The sequence below is a fragment of the Stegodyphus dumicola genome, chromosome 7 (assembly GCF_044657685.1).
Source record: "Stegodyphus dumicola isolate Sdum_Otavi_A_Nest chromosome 7, ASM4465768v1".
NCBI classification, from domain to species: domain Eukaryota; kingdom Metazoa; phylum Arthropoda; class Arachnida; order Araneae; family Eresidae; genus Stegodyphus; species Stegodyphus dumicola.
In genome coordinates, this window is record NC_140774.1 from 47,327,953 (window position 1) to 47,346,805 (window position 18,853).

Genomic DNA, 18,853 nt, shown 5'->3' on the forward strand with positions numbered 1-18,853 from the left:
ACATTCGAGAATTACCTTGAGGAGACTTACCTTCCAAATTTGTTGGCGACGATGCCACCCGTTATTCCTCCGATCATCCCCCCGATGGCGAAGATGGAGACTCCGATCGACCAGATGAGGTTGAGGAAATCCTCAGAGATGATGTCGCCCGTCCGAGAATGGTAAACGGAACTGATAAAACCTTGGATTACCTGCACATATAAAAAGAATTCGATTTAGTTCATGCCCTTTAGGATGCGTTTCAAGTACAATTATATTACGATTAGTCAAAACACGTTACTTTGCTGATAGTGGAACATCGATCTATTCTTTTCCGATTGCATGGAGGGAAAATACGATGACTGGAAGAAAACTATTATGCCAGGAAACTATTACACATTGTATATAAACAATATATTATATGAGAGAATATACAATACGAGGGCGGTACACGCTCAAAGTTTCAGTAAAGGATACTGCACAAGCCCACGCCGTAAATCTGAAATATGCCCAAAAGACAATCTTGTGCACAACATCTGGAGTTCTATCGAACCATTGAAAGCTGTAAAATGTCTAGTTATTCCGGATTCACATTCAGCATCATTTCACAAGATTCGACATCATTTCTAACAACGGGAACAGCTACCCGAAAATTTAATGATCCACGAGCAATCACAGCGACAGAGGACTAGTATGTTATTGCACAAGTGAGGAGATATCAACGACAGACAGGAGATGAAACTAACATGCAACGACGCACTTCTGGATGCAGCTCGATGTCACGTTTTATAATCTTGGTGATGATAGTGCATATAGATCGGTATTTCGCTCGGCAACCAGTACGGCCTTCGGACGACGCAAGGCCAGCACCATAGATGATTGAGGTATTGTTGTACGTAGCTAATTATTAAACTTTCGCCTCAATTTGGAATTCTGCGACAAAGCACAAAGGGCGATTTGAAGATCTCCCACCCTTCTTTCGGATCGGAGAGCAATGTGAGTGCCCCTTTGATTCGAACTCGGCTCTTCTCTACAGGAGTGAGCGTCATTAACTACTATACCTTCTGAACGACGGTGACAAGCAGTACAGCATATACTACTAGCGCCTACCCATCGGAGACGGCACATACTATGGATAGACAGATATTTCGCCCTGACGGTAAGGCGGCAGGTCAGCTGGGGCTTTAAAAAGTCAGCTGTTAAAAACCGTCGTTGGATTCACAATCATTCATTTTTATCTGACAGGACAACTGTATAAAGAATTGGGGAATTCGGCAGTGGGGGGGAGTGGTCTTTAAGGATGAAAGCCGATTTAGTGTCACCAGTGTTTCCAAACGTTTAAAGACACACAGAAACCACGACATATACAATCGCTTTTCGAACAATGTCGAAAGAAACTAGCTTATATGCGGCAGAGTTCAAATTTGGCAATCCATAACACCTGGCGATTACGGAATTTCACATCTTTCATGGAAATTGTATCACTGGTAACCACTATTTTCCACATCCAAATTTTTGAGGATGTGCTAAACCCCGATTTCAACACCATAAATAACAACTTTTCGGAAGCTTTTGCTCAACTATTGAAGATATTTGCAGCACAGATTTGCCCGTAGTCTAGTGACCTAAATCCAATCGAACACATAATAAACATTTCACAAGAGTTGCTTGGCAGCACGTCGCTAACCACCATCAACTATCTCGCAGCAACAAACAGCGCTGAAAGAGGAAAAGGCCGTGATGCCATACAAACGTGAACAGAGGGGGCGTACGCCATATTGAGAATTCTAATTTTCTAACCTGCTTGTATATTCTTGCTGTCTATTCAAAAGGGGGTTTTGAGCACAGTAGGGCAGAAGTGTTGTCTTTTTGAATGCAGCTTCTTGGCACCATCTGCATTCCTTTCTTAGTAAATGTTGTTCATCTTACTTTTCAACAATGTCATGGTATGCTTTGTATTCGTTTGAAAGAGTGCTGCATGCTGTTGCATGTCAAAATTCTATTCTGTCTTTAATTTTTGCACACCTCAGTAATAAATATACAAAGCCTTCCCTATATAAACGATTAACACGGTTAAACTATAGTCCGGAGAACGATGGATGAGGAAATGAAATCGTCATTTTTAGAAAAACTTAACTCGAGATCAAAAATGCGAAATGATACATGCGAAAAAGTGATCTTTGCTGGGAAATTTGACTAAAGTTCTACTGTAACTGAATTTTAATTTTTACACTATTTTAGTTTTTTCAGTCCCCCCCCCCCAAATGATTCGCCCAACTCGAAAGTTTGATGTGCCCACCAGAGACTAAAAGATAAAATTACTCTTTGAAATTTGGGCGAACCAATTGGCTGCATAGGAGGTTTCGTAGCTTTTCCTTTATGCAATATGAATACCATACAGTTCTCTTTTAAAACGTCCTTCATGAAGGCATCCTATTTCGCAGAGATATAACCCTCGCATATTTTGCTGTAACCTAAATAACTTAATCCATTAAAATAAACTGAAATTGCTGATAGGCGCTTTCATATTCATCGTTTTAATTTTATTATCCTATTGTAATTAAAGTGCTTCATTTAGTTAATTAGTGAAAGAAGTTTACCTAGTTTAATTTTCACAGTGTTAAGTGGTTTCTCTAAAGCTGTCAGCATAATTTATTGCATTCTGCCATTTTTCAAACTTCATTTCTGAGAATTCGTGTTTTATGGTTAGATTTTTAAGTAATAATAGTTATACAATAAAAATTAATTTCTTTGAAAGTTTTACATACTATTAACGAAAATTTTAATTTTAAGGTACAATTTGAGTTTTGCAAGTTACATAAATTAGAAGATAACTGGATTTCAATACAGTTCTTTAAAACTAAATTTCGAAAAGAATTTACAATTCTGCGAAGCATTTTGAGCTTTTTTTTTTTTTTTTTTTTTTTTTTTTTTTTTTTTTATGTTATGCTTTCGTAACCTGCAAAGGTTCACTTTCTTGAGGCGTGGGGAAGTGAGGGATTGGAGAACTTACTCTGTTTGAAAACAGAAGTTCAAATTTTCGTTTATACTTTCTAGAAGGCAAACTTTAAATATTTTCTCATTATTAAGCAAAAAAACAAGGAATACGGAGAAGTTTTTCCTTTTAAAATAACAGAGCAAACTAATACAGACACCTATTTTTTTCTGCGTAATAGATGCAGTTCAAAAGGCACGTGCTCTTGAATTCATTTGGCAGTTTCAGATCCGTTGGGCATTTGTGCCGAACTACCCATGAAATTGTGAACTTGTCCAAGATCTAAAGTACGAAGCCGTTTTACCAGTGGTTTATTTCGTACACCAACTTCGGCGAAGTGAGCTTTCAGATTTAACCGAATACGAACATGAGGTGTTAAATCAGCGAAATATGAGGCAGGTCTTCCTCCCTCCCTCGAGCTTCACTTTGGAATGAAGTCCGAGTTGATGCTTGAGGGGAAGTTTTCGAATTTTCCCTTCATCTTATGGACACAAGACTTATCAGGATTTGTATTTCTCTTAATCTACTTCGGGAACATGACGTATCCTGAATGGGAACAGGGAGCTTATTCAAGCTATGTTCAAATATGTGTGGAATGGACGACAAAAGCGAGAAGTGTTAACTTTACCCCTTTATTTTCCACGATATTACAGGTGCTCCCACACTTCGGGATACAAAGACCAACCACTTGTGATGTGAACGTAAAAATATAAACTACTAACTAAGTAAAATTAAGAGTAACTTTGAGTGCTTTACACAATTAACTAACGCTAAGACTGGCCTTTTAAATTATTACGTATGTACTACGCAAACTGCGGAAAATTACAATACGTCTTTAGCTTTCAAGAGGACTAAAACCTCTGGCTTTAAAGGCAGACAGCAACTGATTGAAACTCGCGTGAAATAGTGGTAAGGCGGCTCACTTTCTCTCCATCTAACTCTGTCCTTGGCGAAAAGCCACAACTTAAATACTTCAGCGTTAGCAAGTATAATTTGCATAAACAAGTTTAAGGTGTTTGTTCTGGCCAGGTGTAGAAAATAAGACAGTACAGTACAGTTTTAAAATAAAATAAACGTTAGTAAAACTTAAGATCCTTACAGACTGATCTACAACATCTCAGAAAGACCTATGGCATTATCGGTGTTGCATTGCCCATCATTCGTTGTTTTACTTTTACCATGCATTTACTACCTACTGGTTAAGGTTTCTTCAAGCTTCCGTGAAAACATATCTTAGGTCTTAGTTAAGGTTCTTATTTTTCTTGTTATTCACTACAAGACCCAAAAGCTTGCATAGCTTTAACACCAAAAATATCTTTGTCACGTTATCGATGAAATCAGAAAATTGTTTTGATAATTTTAAATCGTGATATCTAAATTTAAGTACAGTTTTTCAGGATTTTTATTTAAAATATACTGAGTCATTAACTAAAAGCTTAATTTCTGAGAAGTAAATTGCTTCGATATGGAATACATAAGACAGATAGAAAATAAGATTACAATTCTAGTAATATGTAACCTAAAACGTAAGCAAAAAAGAGAAATGTTATTTTTACTTCCAGAATGCTTTAGCTGGGTTTAATAACTTAATTTATGCTCTGATGACAAAGATAATGCAATTTTATTATTTAATCACTTCCTTATTTCTACGTGCCAGTTTTGTATATCTGCTTGTACCACAAAAGTATCATTGACTAAGGTTGTTTATTTTTTTTTTTTTTTTTTTTTTTTTTTTTTTACATGAATTTTTATACTTCTCTTTTTTTAGACTTGAAGTAAAACTGGATTTTAGTTGGAATTTTTCAAGCTTATACTACACTTAGATAGTATTAAAACGTGGTACAGCGTATAACATACAGAAAATGTTCCAGTTTAAATACGCAATAACAGCTTTATTTTTACCTCTTTTCACACCGGAAAATTTCAAAAGCTTTCTGAGTGCCCCTCATATCTTTGATAAATAGTAAATCTTACATATCGTCCATTGGCAACAGCATCCTTTCATACTTCTGATATTTTATTTGTAACGAACAGGATTTCATAGCTAAGTGAAACAGCAACACTTCCTCGAAAGATGAAAACTTGCTATAGATGAAACGATAAAAAATGAAAATCCTGTTGCAATAATGAAAGAATGTTACTAGAAGGTAAGAGAAATATCATCCTCCGTACCACCGTCGCACGAAATGAGGACTCCTCTGTCTGGACGGAGAGGGATTGGCAATAGCACTGACGTCACAATTGTTGCCAGGGCAACAAACGCACATCCTCCGTCTCAAATGTCAGAGTTCACCTCGATCTGGGAATGTCTTCCGGAAGAAATCGGATTACCTGGCTGGAGGAAAGGGAAAACTGCAACGCTTTTTTCCTCTTTCCATAATCCGAGTAGGGAATTTGCATTTGTCCCATATATACAGCTTCTCGTAAAATCTCATGAATATGGCAAATTTGTTTTACACCGTTCAGTATTCGTAAAGTAGTAATTTTACAGCGGAGTAAAAAGACAAAACTGGCGAGACAGGGTAAGCATGAAATGAAATTTTGCGGACGCCCAAACTTCGTTCAAAGACTCCCCCACCCCCAACAAAAGTAGAGAGAGGACGAAAGCCAAAGGATTCGTATTGATCAATACGTATCGTATCTTACTAAAAACATTTTAAACTAATGCTTAAAAACTGCGAAGTGGATATACTATAAATTAAATGGATTTTAAATTATATCAATTAGATTATAAAATAAAAATTGAAATTATTAAGAAGCACGTTTACTTTAGAGTTTTCGGTTTATTAAATACTTCAAAATTGATTAAATTTGAAAGGAAGATTATATGCTGATTAGTATTCATTCAAATTATTTACTATTAAGTAAAAATTGTATGTCTTTCGGAATAGCAATGTCGAGGACAGGCTAGTTGCAAGTTTGTAAAATAATGGTTTTCCTTTTCGCGTAGTGGTAACACTTGTAATTTGCGTGGATGCTGAACGCATAGCGACATAACAGAACATCAAATAATTCCATTAACTCAGTAAACAAAAATAAAGTACACATTAAAAAAATGTGTAGTTGTAGCTAATGTTTACAGTGAAATCGTGCTTTTCCGAACCTCTCATTTAGGAATTACTTGTTACTACACTTTTCTATATCTATACACACTTTTGCAAAAAAATCGAAGCACCATGAAAGTAGTAGTTATTTTTGATGAAATTTAATGTGTGTATAGCTCATACACAGACAACAAAATCATTAAAAATTCAATGTCATAGTACCTGTTCACGGCTCACAATCACCCAATGAGTGTTCAAATTATTTGTTGGTCGAACCGTCCCTGGCGGCAATGCATGCTTAAATTCATCGAGGCAAGGAGTGGTAGAGGTTCCTAATGTCATCTTGCGACACATTCTGCCAGGCATTTATCGGTTATCGCTCCAAATCTGCAATATTTTGTGGTGCCCGAATCTGGCGGCCCACCATGACCCAGACTTGCTCGATTGGTGAAAAGTCTGGCGACCTTGCTGGCAAAGGAAGAGTATTAACCGCACGGAGACAGTCCAGAGATATGCGAACGGTATGTGGCCTTGTGTTATCTTGCTGGAATCCTTGGATCACGTGCCATGAAGGGTTATGCAACCAGCCGCAGGATGGTATCAACATATCTTTGAGCTGTTAGAGTACTGAGAATGACTAAAGATGACCTGCTGTCATAAGAAATAGCGCCCCACGCCATCACACCAGCGGTTATGGATGTATGCCTTTGTAAAACAAAGACTGATTGGGACCGCTGGCCCTGTCCTCTCCACACACAAACGCGGTGGTCATCTGCTTCAAGAGTGAAGCGAGATTCATCGGACGATGCCAGTCTAAATGAACTAAACGATGCCAGCCACGATGATCGGCTGCGACACCACTCCGGACGACTCCGCCGATGTTGCGGGGTCAAAGTGCATATACACACATAAACTCAATTTTATCTTTCTTTTCATGGTTTCTCTCCCATCCTGAAAATTTGGACATGAAATTGATAGAATATTAACATTTTCAAAGTTATTAAGGAAGAGCACTTATCTCTGGAGAGAGGAACTATCAAAATCGAAACTAGCTCCATGTTTGGTATCTGTCGAAGGAGATGTAACAGAAAGAAGCATTTGTAACAAAGGGAACTGCTAACATTTACGTATTATTCTTTCGCTTTCTAGCAGTTTTGATTTCTTAACTACATCAAGTGTGTGTGTGATTATGGCAAAGCCTCGAGGGCTATCTGCTTAAGGGGAGGGATGCCTTCGTGGAGGACTTTCTAAGGGAAACCGGCTCGTATACACGTTACACATGGGGAAAACCACAAAAACGCCCATGCAGCCAGCCCGTTCGCGGGATTCGAACCTCGGACCGAACTACCATAACTACATCAAGTAAAGAAAGATAACTTTCATCTCTGAGAAAAATATATAAAAAATGGAAACCTTGGATTGAAATCCTCAAATTAAAAAAAAGCTCATGTGTACCCCATGACTTCCTTGTATGGAATATTAAAGTATACGCATTTTTTCCTGCATTTAATTTAAACTTACCGTATACGCTGACGTAATGTCCGAACTTCTTTTATTAAAATTACATCACTAAAATGCAGGTGCAGACATTAACACAGGTCGTTCAAATGTCGCGCTTTTTCTAGTGAGTAATTTTGGGTTAAATTTCATTTCAAAAGCCAAGTTAAGTTCTAAGTGGAAGAAAATGGCATAAGTAATAAAAGTATCAAATTTAAAATTGTCCAATAGCTACCTAAAACTTACAAACTCACTTTCTCCCATCCACATATATAATGTAAATTATCCCTTTTACGTTATCAACACTGGCGCATATTAGTTGGCACAGGAGCACAATATAGAGGCACAAATTAACCAACACTTGCAATTTTAATATTTACTTTAACATAAATTAAATAAACGTTAGTTCTTTTAATATCTTGCACACTTTATAAAAAAAAATCTGTCTGACGCACTGTATTAAAATCCATTTCGCTTCGTCATTCGCCGCAACCAGCATTCACCCGCCTTGAATTGCGATGTAGGAATATCTTCTTCTCATGCCGCAGCAAGCGCTCTTATTTGGCACATTTTCCGTGCTACTGCGCACCCTTGAGCACGCATATCACGAACACACGCAACTACTTTTTTTCTAAGTTCGGAAACGTGCATTTTGAGCCACGAAATGCACATCTTGTTTTGTTCGTTGCCGCCAGTTGATCACTCTGTTTGCTCCAATTGCGCACACAATTTTCGTCCACCTTATATACTCTTGCTGCTACTGTTTTTCCATTTTTTTACGCAAATTCTAAGACTTTCAGTTTAAAAGCTGCTTTATAGCTGCTGTATTTCCACATTTCAAGCACGCTACTTGCTAACTACCAGGAATGAAAAGGGAAAGCTTGAAATATGCGAATGCTCCAAGGAAAAAGGAGGGGAAAGCAATTTCATTACAAAACAGTACTTCCTGGAAGCCAGTGTGGTGGAAACCTGTTTGGACTGCCTTCGTTTATTATCGCGTCTGCCGAGTGGATTGCTGGCGCCTTTGTTATGACTGAATAACAGCTGCACCAGAATGCAAGAAAAGTCTGTTTTCCATCCTGGCGCCAAACAAAGACAAAAAAAAAAAAAAAAAAATGCATTTTCTTTCTTTAAAGATGTTTATTGACTAAAGGGGAAAAGGCGATGATAATATATATATATTTATTTAAGTAAGAAAATCTTTAGTTTTGGGGGTGCGAACATTGTGCTGGTCACTTTTTTTAACATAAAATTTATCTAAAAAGTTGGGGTGAGGACATTACACGAGCGTATACGGTATTTCCTAAAATTTCAGTAGAGATATATTTCTCATTCAATTAACTCAGTTCTCACTTCGCAGCAAGGCAAAAATACATAAAAACTCAAAATATTTTCATTAAAAATTGAAAGATGAAGAAAAACAAAACACCAAATACAGTTAAAACAATTTTTTAAAAAATTTGTAATTAAAATTACAATTTCTACGCAAAAACAAGCAATCTGGCAGGAAGGCAGATTTTTTCGGTGCACAAAACGAAAAGTTTCCTTTTGGTCCCACTCGGCAAAAAGACACTGAAGGTGCAGAAAGAATTAATTCACTATTCTACTAAGTTTCAAATGCAAACAAACTTGGCTGTTATGTTAAAACTTTAGGCTTAGCCGCACTTAAACAACTTTTAAATTGTTGATAATTCTACAAATATTGCATGCAGATTAACTAAAGGCATAAAAACCTTAACCGGAAGATAAGAACGTAATTCAATCATTTTTAAAACAAAAAATGCCAAATTTACCAACATATAAGAATAAAAAACTGAGCTCAGAGCTCACTGAGCCGAGTAACACAATGGGTATATATATATATATTGAAGGATCTAAAATTCACTTAGTGCGAAAACAAGTTTTCTAATACTTGCGCAATAGCTACAAAGTAAGATAATAATTTATTTACTAAAGAAATATTGATTATACTATCTCCTAATATAAATTTAGTAGAAGTATCAAAAAAGAGTGAACCCAAAGTTTTTTTCAAAGTTTGAAATTTTGTTATTCATGATTCAAGTCCCCGTAAAACCTTTTTTTCATAATTTACATTCAGGTTACTTTAGAACGCAATTTTCGGAATTCAGCTTCTTACATATGGGTGTGTGTGTATGTGTATATATATATATATATATATATATATATACTTCTGGCGTGACTGATTGAAATTAAAAAGGGAGGTGCACATCTACAGGTGACAGGTGAATGCAGGGCCCGGACACCCAGACGGCTTAATATGACAAATCGGGTGTCGTCCGGTACCCGCACCTATTTAGAACAACACAACCCTGGCGACTTCCTGAGAGGGCTGCATCGGAAATATATTAATGGAGAATATGTGGTATTGACGTGGACAAACAAGGGCGTGTGCATATATATGCTTCAGTATACAATTAATAAAAAGTTTCATACACAGGTACATTGGTGGTATAGGTACATTGGATACATAATGTATATTGGTCTAAGTGGTTAATGAGATAGGTAAACAATAAACACTTATACATTAAAAGAAATGAAACACTGACGCAACTGGCGCAATAATGCAGATGACAATGAATACACGTAATCGTGTGTCATCCTATATGACTATATATAAACTACTAGAAATGATATGCATAAACACATACGAATGATGGCGATAAATGAAAACACATAATCATACATTATTCTACTGGACTATACACACATCAATGAAAAAGACACACACCTATACGTTGACAGAAATGATACACTGAGAATGAAAATTGTGTGAAAATTGTGAAAAAAAAAAAAAAAAAAAAAACACGATGACAATTAATGGTTACACATTCGTGTATTACCTTACTTGGCTATACATATATATTAGTACAAATGATACACTTAAAGACTTATACATTAATGGAAATGAAATACTAAAAATGGCACTTATACATTATACGATAGATGAAGAATAATGGTAATACGTAATCGTGTATCATCCTAAGTGGCTATACATACAGTAATAGAAATGATACACTTATACATTAATATACATTTATAACATGGTAAATGATGCATTTATACATTAATAGAAATGGTACACTGACAATGATATTTTCACATTAATACGAAAGATGACAAGTAATGATAACACATAATCATGTATTATCCTACTGCACTATGCGTACATGAATAGAAATAAGACATTTTAAGCACCTGTAAGTTGACAAATGTTGCAGTGAGTGTAATGCTTGTGCATCATTGCGAGAGATGACAATTAATATTTACACATAATCGCGTATCGTCCTACGTGGCTATACAATACATTAGTAGAAGTGCTACACTTGAACATTAGTACTAGAAACGACACACTGAAGATGGTACTTGTGGATAAATATGAAAGATGACGATTAATAAAAATACATGAACATAAATTATCCTACATGACTATGTATACATTATTAGAAATGAAACCTTTAACACATATACATTAATAAAACTGATACACTGAATTGTGTATTAATGCGAAAAATGACAATGATTATACATACTCGTGTGTTATCCTACATGGCAATATAGACATTAGTAGAAATGATACGCTTGAACACTGATACATTACTACAGAAGATGCACTGAAAATGGTACTTGTACAGTAAAACGATACATGACGATTAGTCATCTACATGGCTTTACATACATAGACAGGGATGGTACACTTAAATGAATGATGTGAGTTGGATACAAAAGTGCGTTGATCTAGATAGTTAAAGCTAAAGTAATGGTATGCAACAATTATTGGAGATGCACTGGTGATTAATGAAATAATGAATGACAATTAATAACATAGGTAAGAATGAGTGACAATTAATGAAGGCACGATACATAAGCGCATTGCCATAGGTACATTGGATATAAAGGTTGGTATGTGGAAAGGATAGAGTTGTGGTTAAGCCGAATCACACAAGTCCTGGCCTAATGCTTGCAGTCTGTCCATAGTACTTTTGAGTTTAAGTACAGCTGGTTGGCGAATAAAGAATCTTTTATAGGCTGGATCTGTGTTGTAAAACGGCATGTGCCACTCTCGTGTTAGTGGGCAGAAGGTGACATAATGGTCCGGGCTACCAGGCTGGCCACACACAGATGTTGGTGTTTGTTATTCTTCGCTCTAGAAAATATTCGGGGAATGGACCATGACCCGTTATAAATCTGGTGATGTGTGGCTGAGATACCTCTCTGTCAAGGCTGACTTTGTGAGCGAATTCATAGGTCCTTCTTCCTTGCGGAATAGAATTCCACACTTCCTGCCATTGCTTGAGTGCGGCGTTTAGAACAGCCTTCTTTACATAGGATTTTGGTAATTTTATTGCCAGTTGTTCCGCATCGAGATTGCTCGCGGCTTCTTTGGCTAGTAAATCTGCCTCCTCATTCCCCTGGTGTCCAGCGTGTGCTTTAATTCAGAAGATGAGGATGTGCTGATGCAGGGTTTGCTGAATGCGCCCTATGATGGGCGACCTGTGAAAAGGATTCCGAATTGCATGAATTGCTGACAGGCTGTCGGTGTGTATTTGTGCGGTGGAGTAGCTAAATTGACTCGCTGCTAGGATTGCCTGGCGTATGGCTTCCGCCTGAAAGACTGAGTTGCCTGTGCCCAGAAAGTCTTTCCAAGACCTTAAGGTGCTTCCATTTCGTTTGATGGTATAGCTACAGCCTGTCGTTCCATTCACCTGAGAGCCATCTATATACCGTATATACCCGCGTATAAGTCCATACCGCGTATAAGTCGACCCCCCACTTCGACATAAAAAATTCGTAGAAAATAAGAAACCCGGATATAAGTCGATCCCCCACTTCCGAAATCGATCGAGAAACTTCGAAAAAAAAATTTTAAGTACTACATTTATTCAAAATCACCTGAGAAAAAAAGTAAATATACGATAAAAATACCTTGGTAAATAAACAAAATCCTTCAACGTCCGATTCATAGTCAGATTCGCCAAACATTTCATAGAACTCTTCTGTCGTCATTGGATCGTCATCATACATATTTTCAGACTCGAACTCTGTATTATTACAGTCACTACTAGAGCCTTCGTCGTGCCCGGTCGTTTTTATCAAAATGCTGCCTTTGCAGTCAATTGTTTTATTTTCGGGTAGATCGAAACACATGGGGGTTTCTTCCATATTCCCTATTTGGGAAAGTTCAAAAGAAGTCCTTTTTTTTACATCGATAACGTATTTTTGAAACTCCATAACCTTTGCTTCCAAATCAGATGGTAACTAATCAGAAGCATGAAACTCTGATTAGTTCGTCACATAATTTAAGTCATGAAATTACTTCAAGTAAGTGACTTATTTGATAAGTCGTCCAATTTGAGTGCGGGAAGAAAACAGCTGCATTATATAAAGAAATTTTTGAACTTCCGATTCTTTTAAATTTTTATGGCCCCGCGTATAAGTCGACCCCCCACTTTGTTTTTTTTTTTTTTTTTTTTTTTTTTCCAAAATATCTCGACTTATACCCGGGTATATACGGTAAATCTTAAGGGCATTAGAGTGATCGTTGTTGTCTTTAAGCATCGTTGTAAAAGCATGGACATTCTTGCAGAAAAGGGCAGGGTGTACTTACGCAACTTGTAGATTGCTCTCAAAGTCCTCCGGTGAGAAATGGAGGTTCTGGTATTGAGCAGGTTGCTTAAGGAGAGTGACTTTTGCGATGACCGCTTCCATTTGGGCCCGTATGTGCAGTGGAATAAGTCCAGCCAGCACTGTGGCTGCTGCAGTCGCTGTGGTCCTGTAGGCCCTCGTGATGGCCAAAACAAATGGGCGTTGAACGCTGTTCAAAATTTGTTGCTTCCTCATAGTCATTGGAAGTGCCCATATAGCCGCCCCATAGATAAGTATTTTTTCTACCACTGTGATGTATATTATCTTTAGAATGTGGGGCCGAAGCCCCCAGTCTGTGCCTTGCATGCCCTTTAATCGAGAGGCTATTCTATGAGCTTTAATGCATTGAGCTCTCAGATGAGGGAGCCAGGAAAGTTTTTCATCGATTAATAAGCCGAGAAGCTTTAGTTCTTTCACTCGTTTTACTTTCTTTTGTCTAAGGTTAATACATGGATTACGAACGAGTGTCTGGCCAGGTTTATGGAATATTGTATATTTCGACTTGAGCTCAGAGATTCGCAGCTTTTGTTGCAGAGCATGTCAAACTGCGAGATAACGTCATTGCAGCGGGCTTCGAGAACGTGCCTGCTGTGTCCTCTGACGATGAATGTAGCATCATCTGCAAATGCCTTCGCTCCTTCCGGCCACTGAGTGCACAAGATCGAATTGAAAGTCACGTTCCATAGGACAGGACCAGCGCATGATCCCTGTGGTGCACATCTACATGTTATAGAAGTCCTATATATAAAATTTCAACGTTCTGAGACTACTCGTTTTTGAGTTATGCGAGATACGTAAGCATATACTGACGCCACGAAAAAAATCTATTCTGAATCCATTTTAAATCAGTTTTATAATTCGTTTTGGGAAAGAGTTCTTTATTCTGTCATTACGTACAGATGTCACACAAAAACATCGTTAAATTGCATTCGATAGCGGTCAAAATGGATATTTTCGTTGAAATGTGGTACTGAAATTTTTGATGATTACAATACATCTTTACTTTGTACAAGTAAAAAAAAAGGGAGAGAGGGAGCGGGTTTCCAAAGAATTCTCTTCACATGATTATCAGAGCGACAATACTGTTGCTGCAGGCGACTCTAGCGGGGAAGTCACATCGGTAATTACGCATTAGCGCAACCACTTTGCGCAGTCTGACGAATTTAAAAAAAAAAAAAAAAAAAAAAAAAACAATGTATTATGTATAGTATATTTTAACTTAGTATTTATTCCGAAAACCAATCAATAAACCTACCTCAGTCGATTTTTGTTTCGTTTATTACATATTATGAAACTTTTGCGAAGATACCTTTAAGAATAGGTTCCACTAATGATTTTCTGTGCAAGATACTGTATTTCTGCAAGAATTTTACCGCAGTTTTTTTCCAGCACAAATTTTAAAATTGGATTTAAGACAAAAAAAAGTGTCACGACTTATCTATAAAAACTGTTGGAACCTGGAATACAGCAAAAAGAACGCCTACTATGAAGGCGACGCCGCTCGTTAAACTGGAGAACTGTTATGCACATTGTTTCCAGATTTAGGCGTATTTTGAAATTTTGGCGATTTCTACTAAGATGGTTGCACTAATAAGTAAATATCGTCACACCTTCCAGAAAATATTTCCACAAAACAAAATTTCTAGGTGCAGAATGAAAGGCTAATGGCTCAGATACGAAAATGAAAAGCAAAAATATCAGTTGGCAGAAGTCTGCAGATGGTAAAAATCGAGTTTTGGGACTCAGAAATGGATACTTAAGATTTTCTGTGCCCATAAGTGGCTGAACGGTAAAATCCCTAAACACTGGTAGTTCGGCCTGGTTTCGATTCCGACCGAGAGGGCTGTCTGCATGGACATTTTCATGGTTTTTCCCATGTGTAACATGGATGCGAACCAGTTCCCTTAAGACCTCCACGAAGGCAAATAATCTCTTAGGTAGATAACTCTAGAAAGTGTGACGATAATCTAATAAACCAAACCTTGCGATTTAGGCGAGATCAGATGCTTGACTGAAATTTGGAAAACTTTCTTAAATAGTTCGGAAAGAACCGTCCAGAACTAACTGATAAGGGGGAAAAAGAGAGAGAGTTTATTTTCTGAATACTCGGGCTTTATGCAGTTTCGCATATCGGACAATACACGAATATTTTAATTTAATACATCATCAGTGCGAAAACAGTTAAAGAACGAATAGCAGTATTGTATTGTATGGAGCCAACCATGACCAAATGCTCCCACTTTTAAGAGAAAATTACAATGAGCAAAAATGCTTTAAATGCTGTAAACATGTGAGGAAGTGCTTCTCTGTATCAATAACATAAAAGAGCCGATGATTGATAAGATTTATGAAAAATGCTCGAAAGAATTGTACCAACATATTAAGAAATAAAATGCTGTTTTTAATGGAAAACTATAGTGCTTATATTAAAATTAGAGATTCGAGTAATTATCATAGCATTCCTTCCAATATAAATTACTTCGGTTTAAGAGCTAATGGATTAGCACATTTTCCGCTTTTTTAACAAATTTTTAAGTAAAAAAGGGGTTATTCTGAATCCGGAATTAGAATGTTAATGTATTTGGCAGGATATATCGATCAAATGGTGTCTCCGAAGCAACGACTGCCAGAGAATCAAATATTATGAAACAAATATTAGCCTTTTGGTATCTCAAGTTAATATAAATAAAAATTTCCGTTGCTTCATTTTTTCCTTTTTTTTTAATGCCGCTCCAATTTACGAACTCACGATTTATAAAGGATTTTAGCTTTTAATGGTTCTCACAAGTTCATAAAAGTAACAGTCCTTTCTATAACAAAGTTTTTAAGATGAAACTTAATTGTATAAAATAAATTCTATTTATTAAAAATACCATCACTGTGAGATTAAGTATAAAAAATAATTTAATAAACGGAACATAAGTTAATAAATAAGAAAATACCTAATTCGCGAAAAAACTAATTGGGGAAAACTAAATTCACCGACATTTAAGCCACAATAAAATTACTACCCTGAATATTGCTAGTTGACAGATAATTTCAGTTATCAGCGAGGTCAAAAATAACTTACCAAGAAGAAACTATAAATATACATTTTATTAATACATAGCAACAAAATTTTAAGATTCTTAATTTAGGCAGTATTTCTCAACCATGTATTAACAAGTAGGATAATATCAATAAGCAGATCACATGGATAATATCAACAAGTACATCAGGCATCTTATTGAAATTACATTATTGTTCATTGTTCTTAATCCCTATATATTACAACCTTCGTTCTCTAAGAGCATGTTAAACACTTAATTTTCCCAGAAACCTATGTAATCGCAAAATTTCATTGTTGTTGAACATGGCAAATATTATTAAGCTAAAAAAGTATGGCAATAATTTTATTATCGTTTTGACATCGTTCATCAGCTTGAAAACGGACTTCGAAAATAGAAGCCAAAAGTAACATTATAGGTAAAATCAAACGAGTTTGATTTTATACAGTGGAACGTAATATATTATGGCGTATGGGGGGACTATTCTTAATTAAAATAATGCTGCTAATGGTCATGAAAATTAGCAATTGAATACATTCTAAATTAAATGTATTTATATTGCAAGTTAAGTGTTATATTATAAATAAAATATATTTAATTTTAAATTATGTATTTATAAATAAATATGAATTTCATCAGATCACTAAAAACGTCGAAGAAGCCCGATAATCTGTACTGAGATGTTTAATACATGGCGTTAATAACGTATCTTTATTAATAACATCAATCCTACAAATTATTATGAATCGGATATATGAGAAATTACATATATTTAAATTTTTATTACTAAAGATAAATGCATTGTCAGTTATATATTATTGAAAATGATCACTGCTGCAGATGACCATAGGTATTATCAATCGTATATATAATAAGTAAGTATATTTCACATTTGTATCATATACACGCGTTTCTTAAAATAATATAAAGATTTAAATTATTCTTACGTGCGTTTATTGATGAGAAATCACTCAGGTGTTTTTAAAGACTAATTTTTGAAAGGAAAACTGAAGCTCTTGTGCTTCTTCAGGTGGCAACGCTCTAAAACGTACCTATCTGCAAGATCATGTGAAAGATAGAGAAAGCGACACCTGCCAAATCGGGCCGAGGGTTCAATGGTAAAAATCTAACTTAAGGGTTCAAAAATTTTGCAATGATTCCGCTAAAATAATGCTTAACATCGAAACTAGATATTGTTCCTTCAATAATACTGATCCCTCTGTATTCGTAAATTTTAAAAATTGCAAATTTTAAAAATTGACCGATTCCGAATAACGTCGTCCTCTTATGGCAACTTAAAATGAAACTATTCAACGTTTTTGAATAAAAGGAATGTTAATGTTTGAAAAGAGAAAAACAAAAAGTACAGAAGGTGTTTACATATTTTTAGAAAGATTTAGATAAAGAATTTTTAAAAAAAAGCAAATATTTTAGAATAAAGATTTCTGGCAACAGTTTATTATTTGAAATGAGGAATTTTGTCTGCTACATTTAAATTTATTCATCTTGCAAAACGTCACAAGCTGTGGATTGAAGAATAAATTTTTGTGCTTTCTGTAGAGAATATTCCTATTTCATAATTTAAAAACGTTATGAAATACATGGTATTAAAAATTTTAAGTGCAAAATAAGCAATATTAATAAACGGAAAGGGAAAACCATGTGCATTTACTTCTATATGGAAAGAAACCCAGATTGGCAATTTAGAAAAGCTAAAAAACAGTGTTCATCAGCCAAGGTATGTGGCTCAACACAGAACAATTTGTAGAACCTTCTTTGAAGTTGATTTAATAGGAGATAAATGGAAATGTATTGCGACTCTTGATGCGCGAATTCATTTTATTGAATACAACAGAAGAAAAATAAAAAGTTTTATTTTGGAAAATAGAGAAAAAATAAGTATAAACCTGATTCTGTCAATGCAAAGAAAGCTTCAGTAAGGGATTTACGTTTTTCCGAGAAAAAATTCCATTTTTTTTTTTTTAATGCTAGTGACTTTAAAGAATGAAACTTCATCTAAACAAAGCAACAAGTCATACTTAGGAAAGTACCACTACCGTGCCCTTTGTCTTTTAAAAAGAGATTTTTCTCAGCGCAAGCCTACCGCTATTGATAGACTTTGGAAAGTAGTGGAAAAGAAATGGAAGTCAGTACTTCTGAAAATTTTACTAAAAGGCCTTTATCATGGAAATCACAACGCAAACTTATAGTCCCCCCCCCAAAAAAAAAATGCTACCAGATCGAACATTAAAAAAATATTCATATTTTAAACATTCATTAAATGACGCCGAAATCGTTCTAAAAGTGTGTAAGCACCCTCCATAAGCATAAGCTCAGTAGCAAAATTCGTACCTTCTGCGGTGCGTTAATGACTCCGGTGTTGTATCCGAACTGCACCATACCAAGGACGGCAGCAAAAATGGCAAAGACCAGACTGCATGTCAGACCCTGCGGTGAAAGGAAAAAAGCCAACAGTTAATATACTTATTAATTAAATAATACGAAGTGCAAAGTTTAATCACTATTCAGTTAACATAATATTAAAAACATTCATTCACTACCTGAGTAAGAAAAATTCAAAAGTAAAAAGTTGAATCGAAGGTTTTAAATAACAGAGTTTAAAGTTG

General features: G+C 35.8%; 1 protein-coding gene across 5 annotated transcripts in view; it reads right to left on the bottom strand.

Annotated features, from left to right (window-relative positions):
* The window catches only part of LOC118181212 (glucose transporter type 1-like), a 289,653-nt gene that overhangs the window by 132,934 nt on the left and 137,866 nt on the right, over window positions 1-18,853 (bottom strand). For all 5 annotated transcript variants that reach the window (XM_085820155.1, XM_035350293.2, XM_035350291.2 and 2 more), the window contains 2 exons: window positions 18,579-18,674; window positions 31-191 (listed from right to left, as the gene is read on the bottom strand). In XM_085820155.1, the coding sequence (XP_085676281.1) occupies window positions 31-191; window positions 18,579-18,674 (257 nt within the window). The remainder of the gene's footprint in view (window positions 1-30; window positions 192-18,578; window positions 18,675-18,853) is intronic.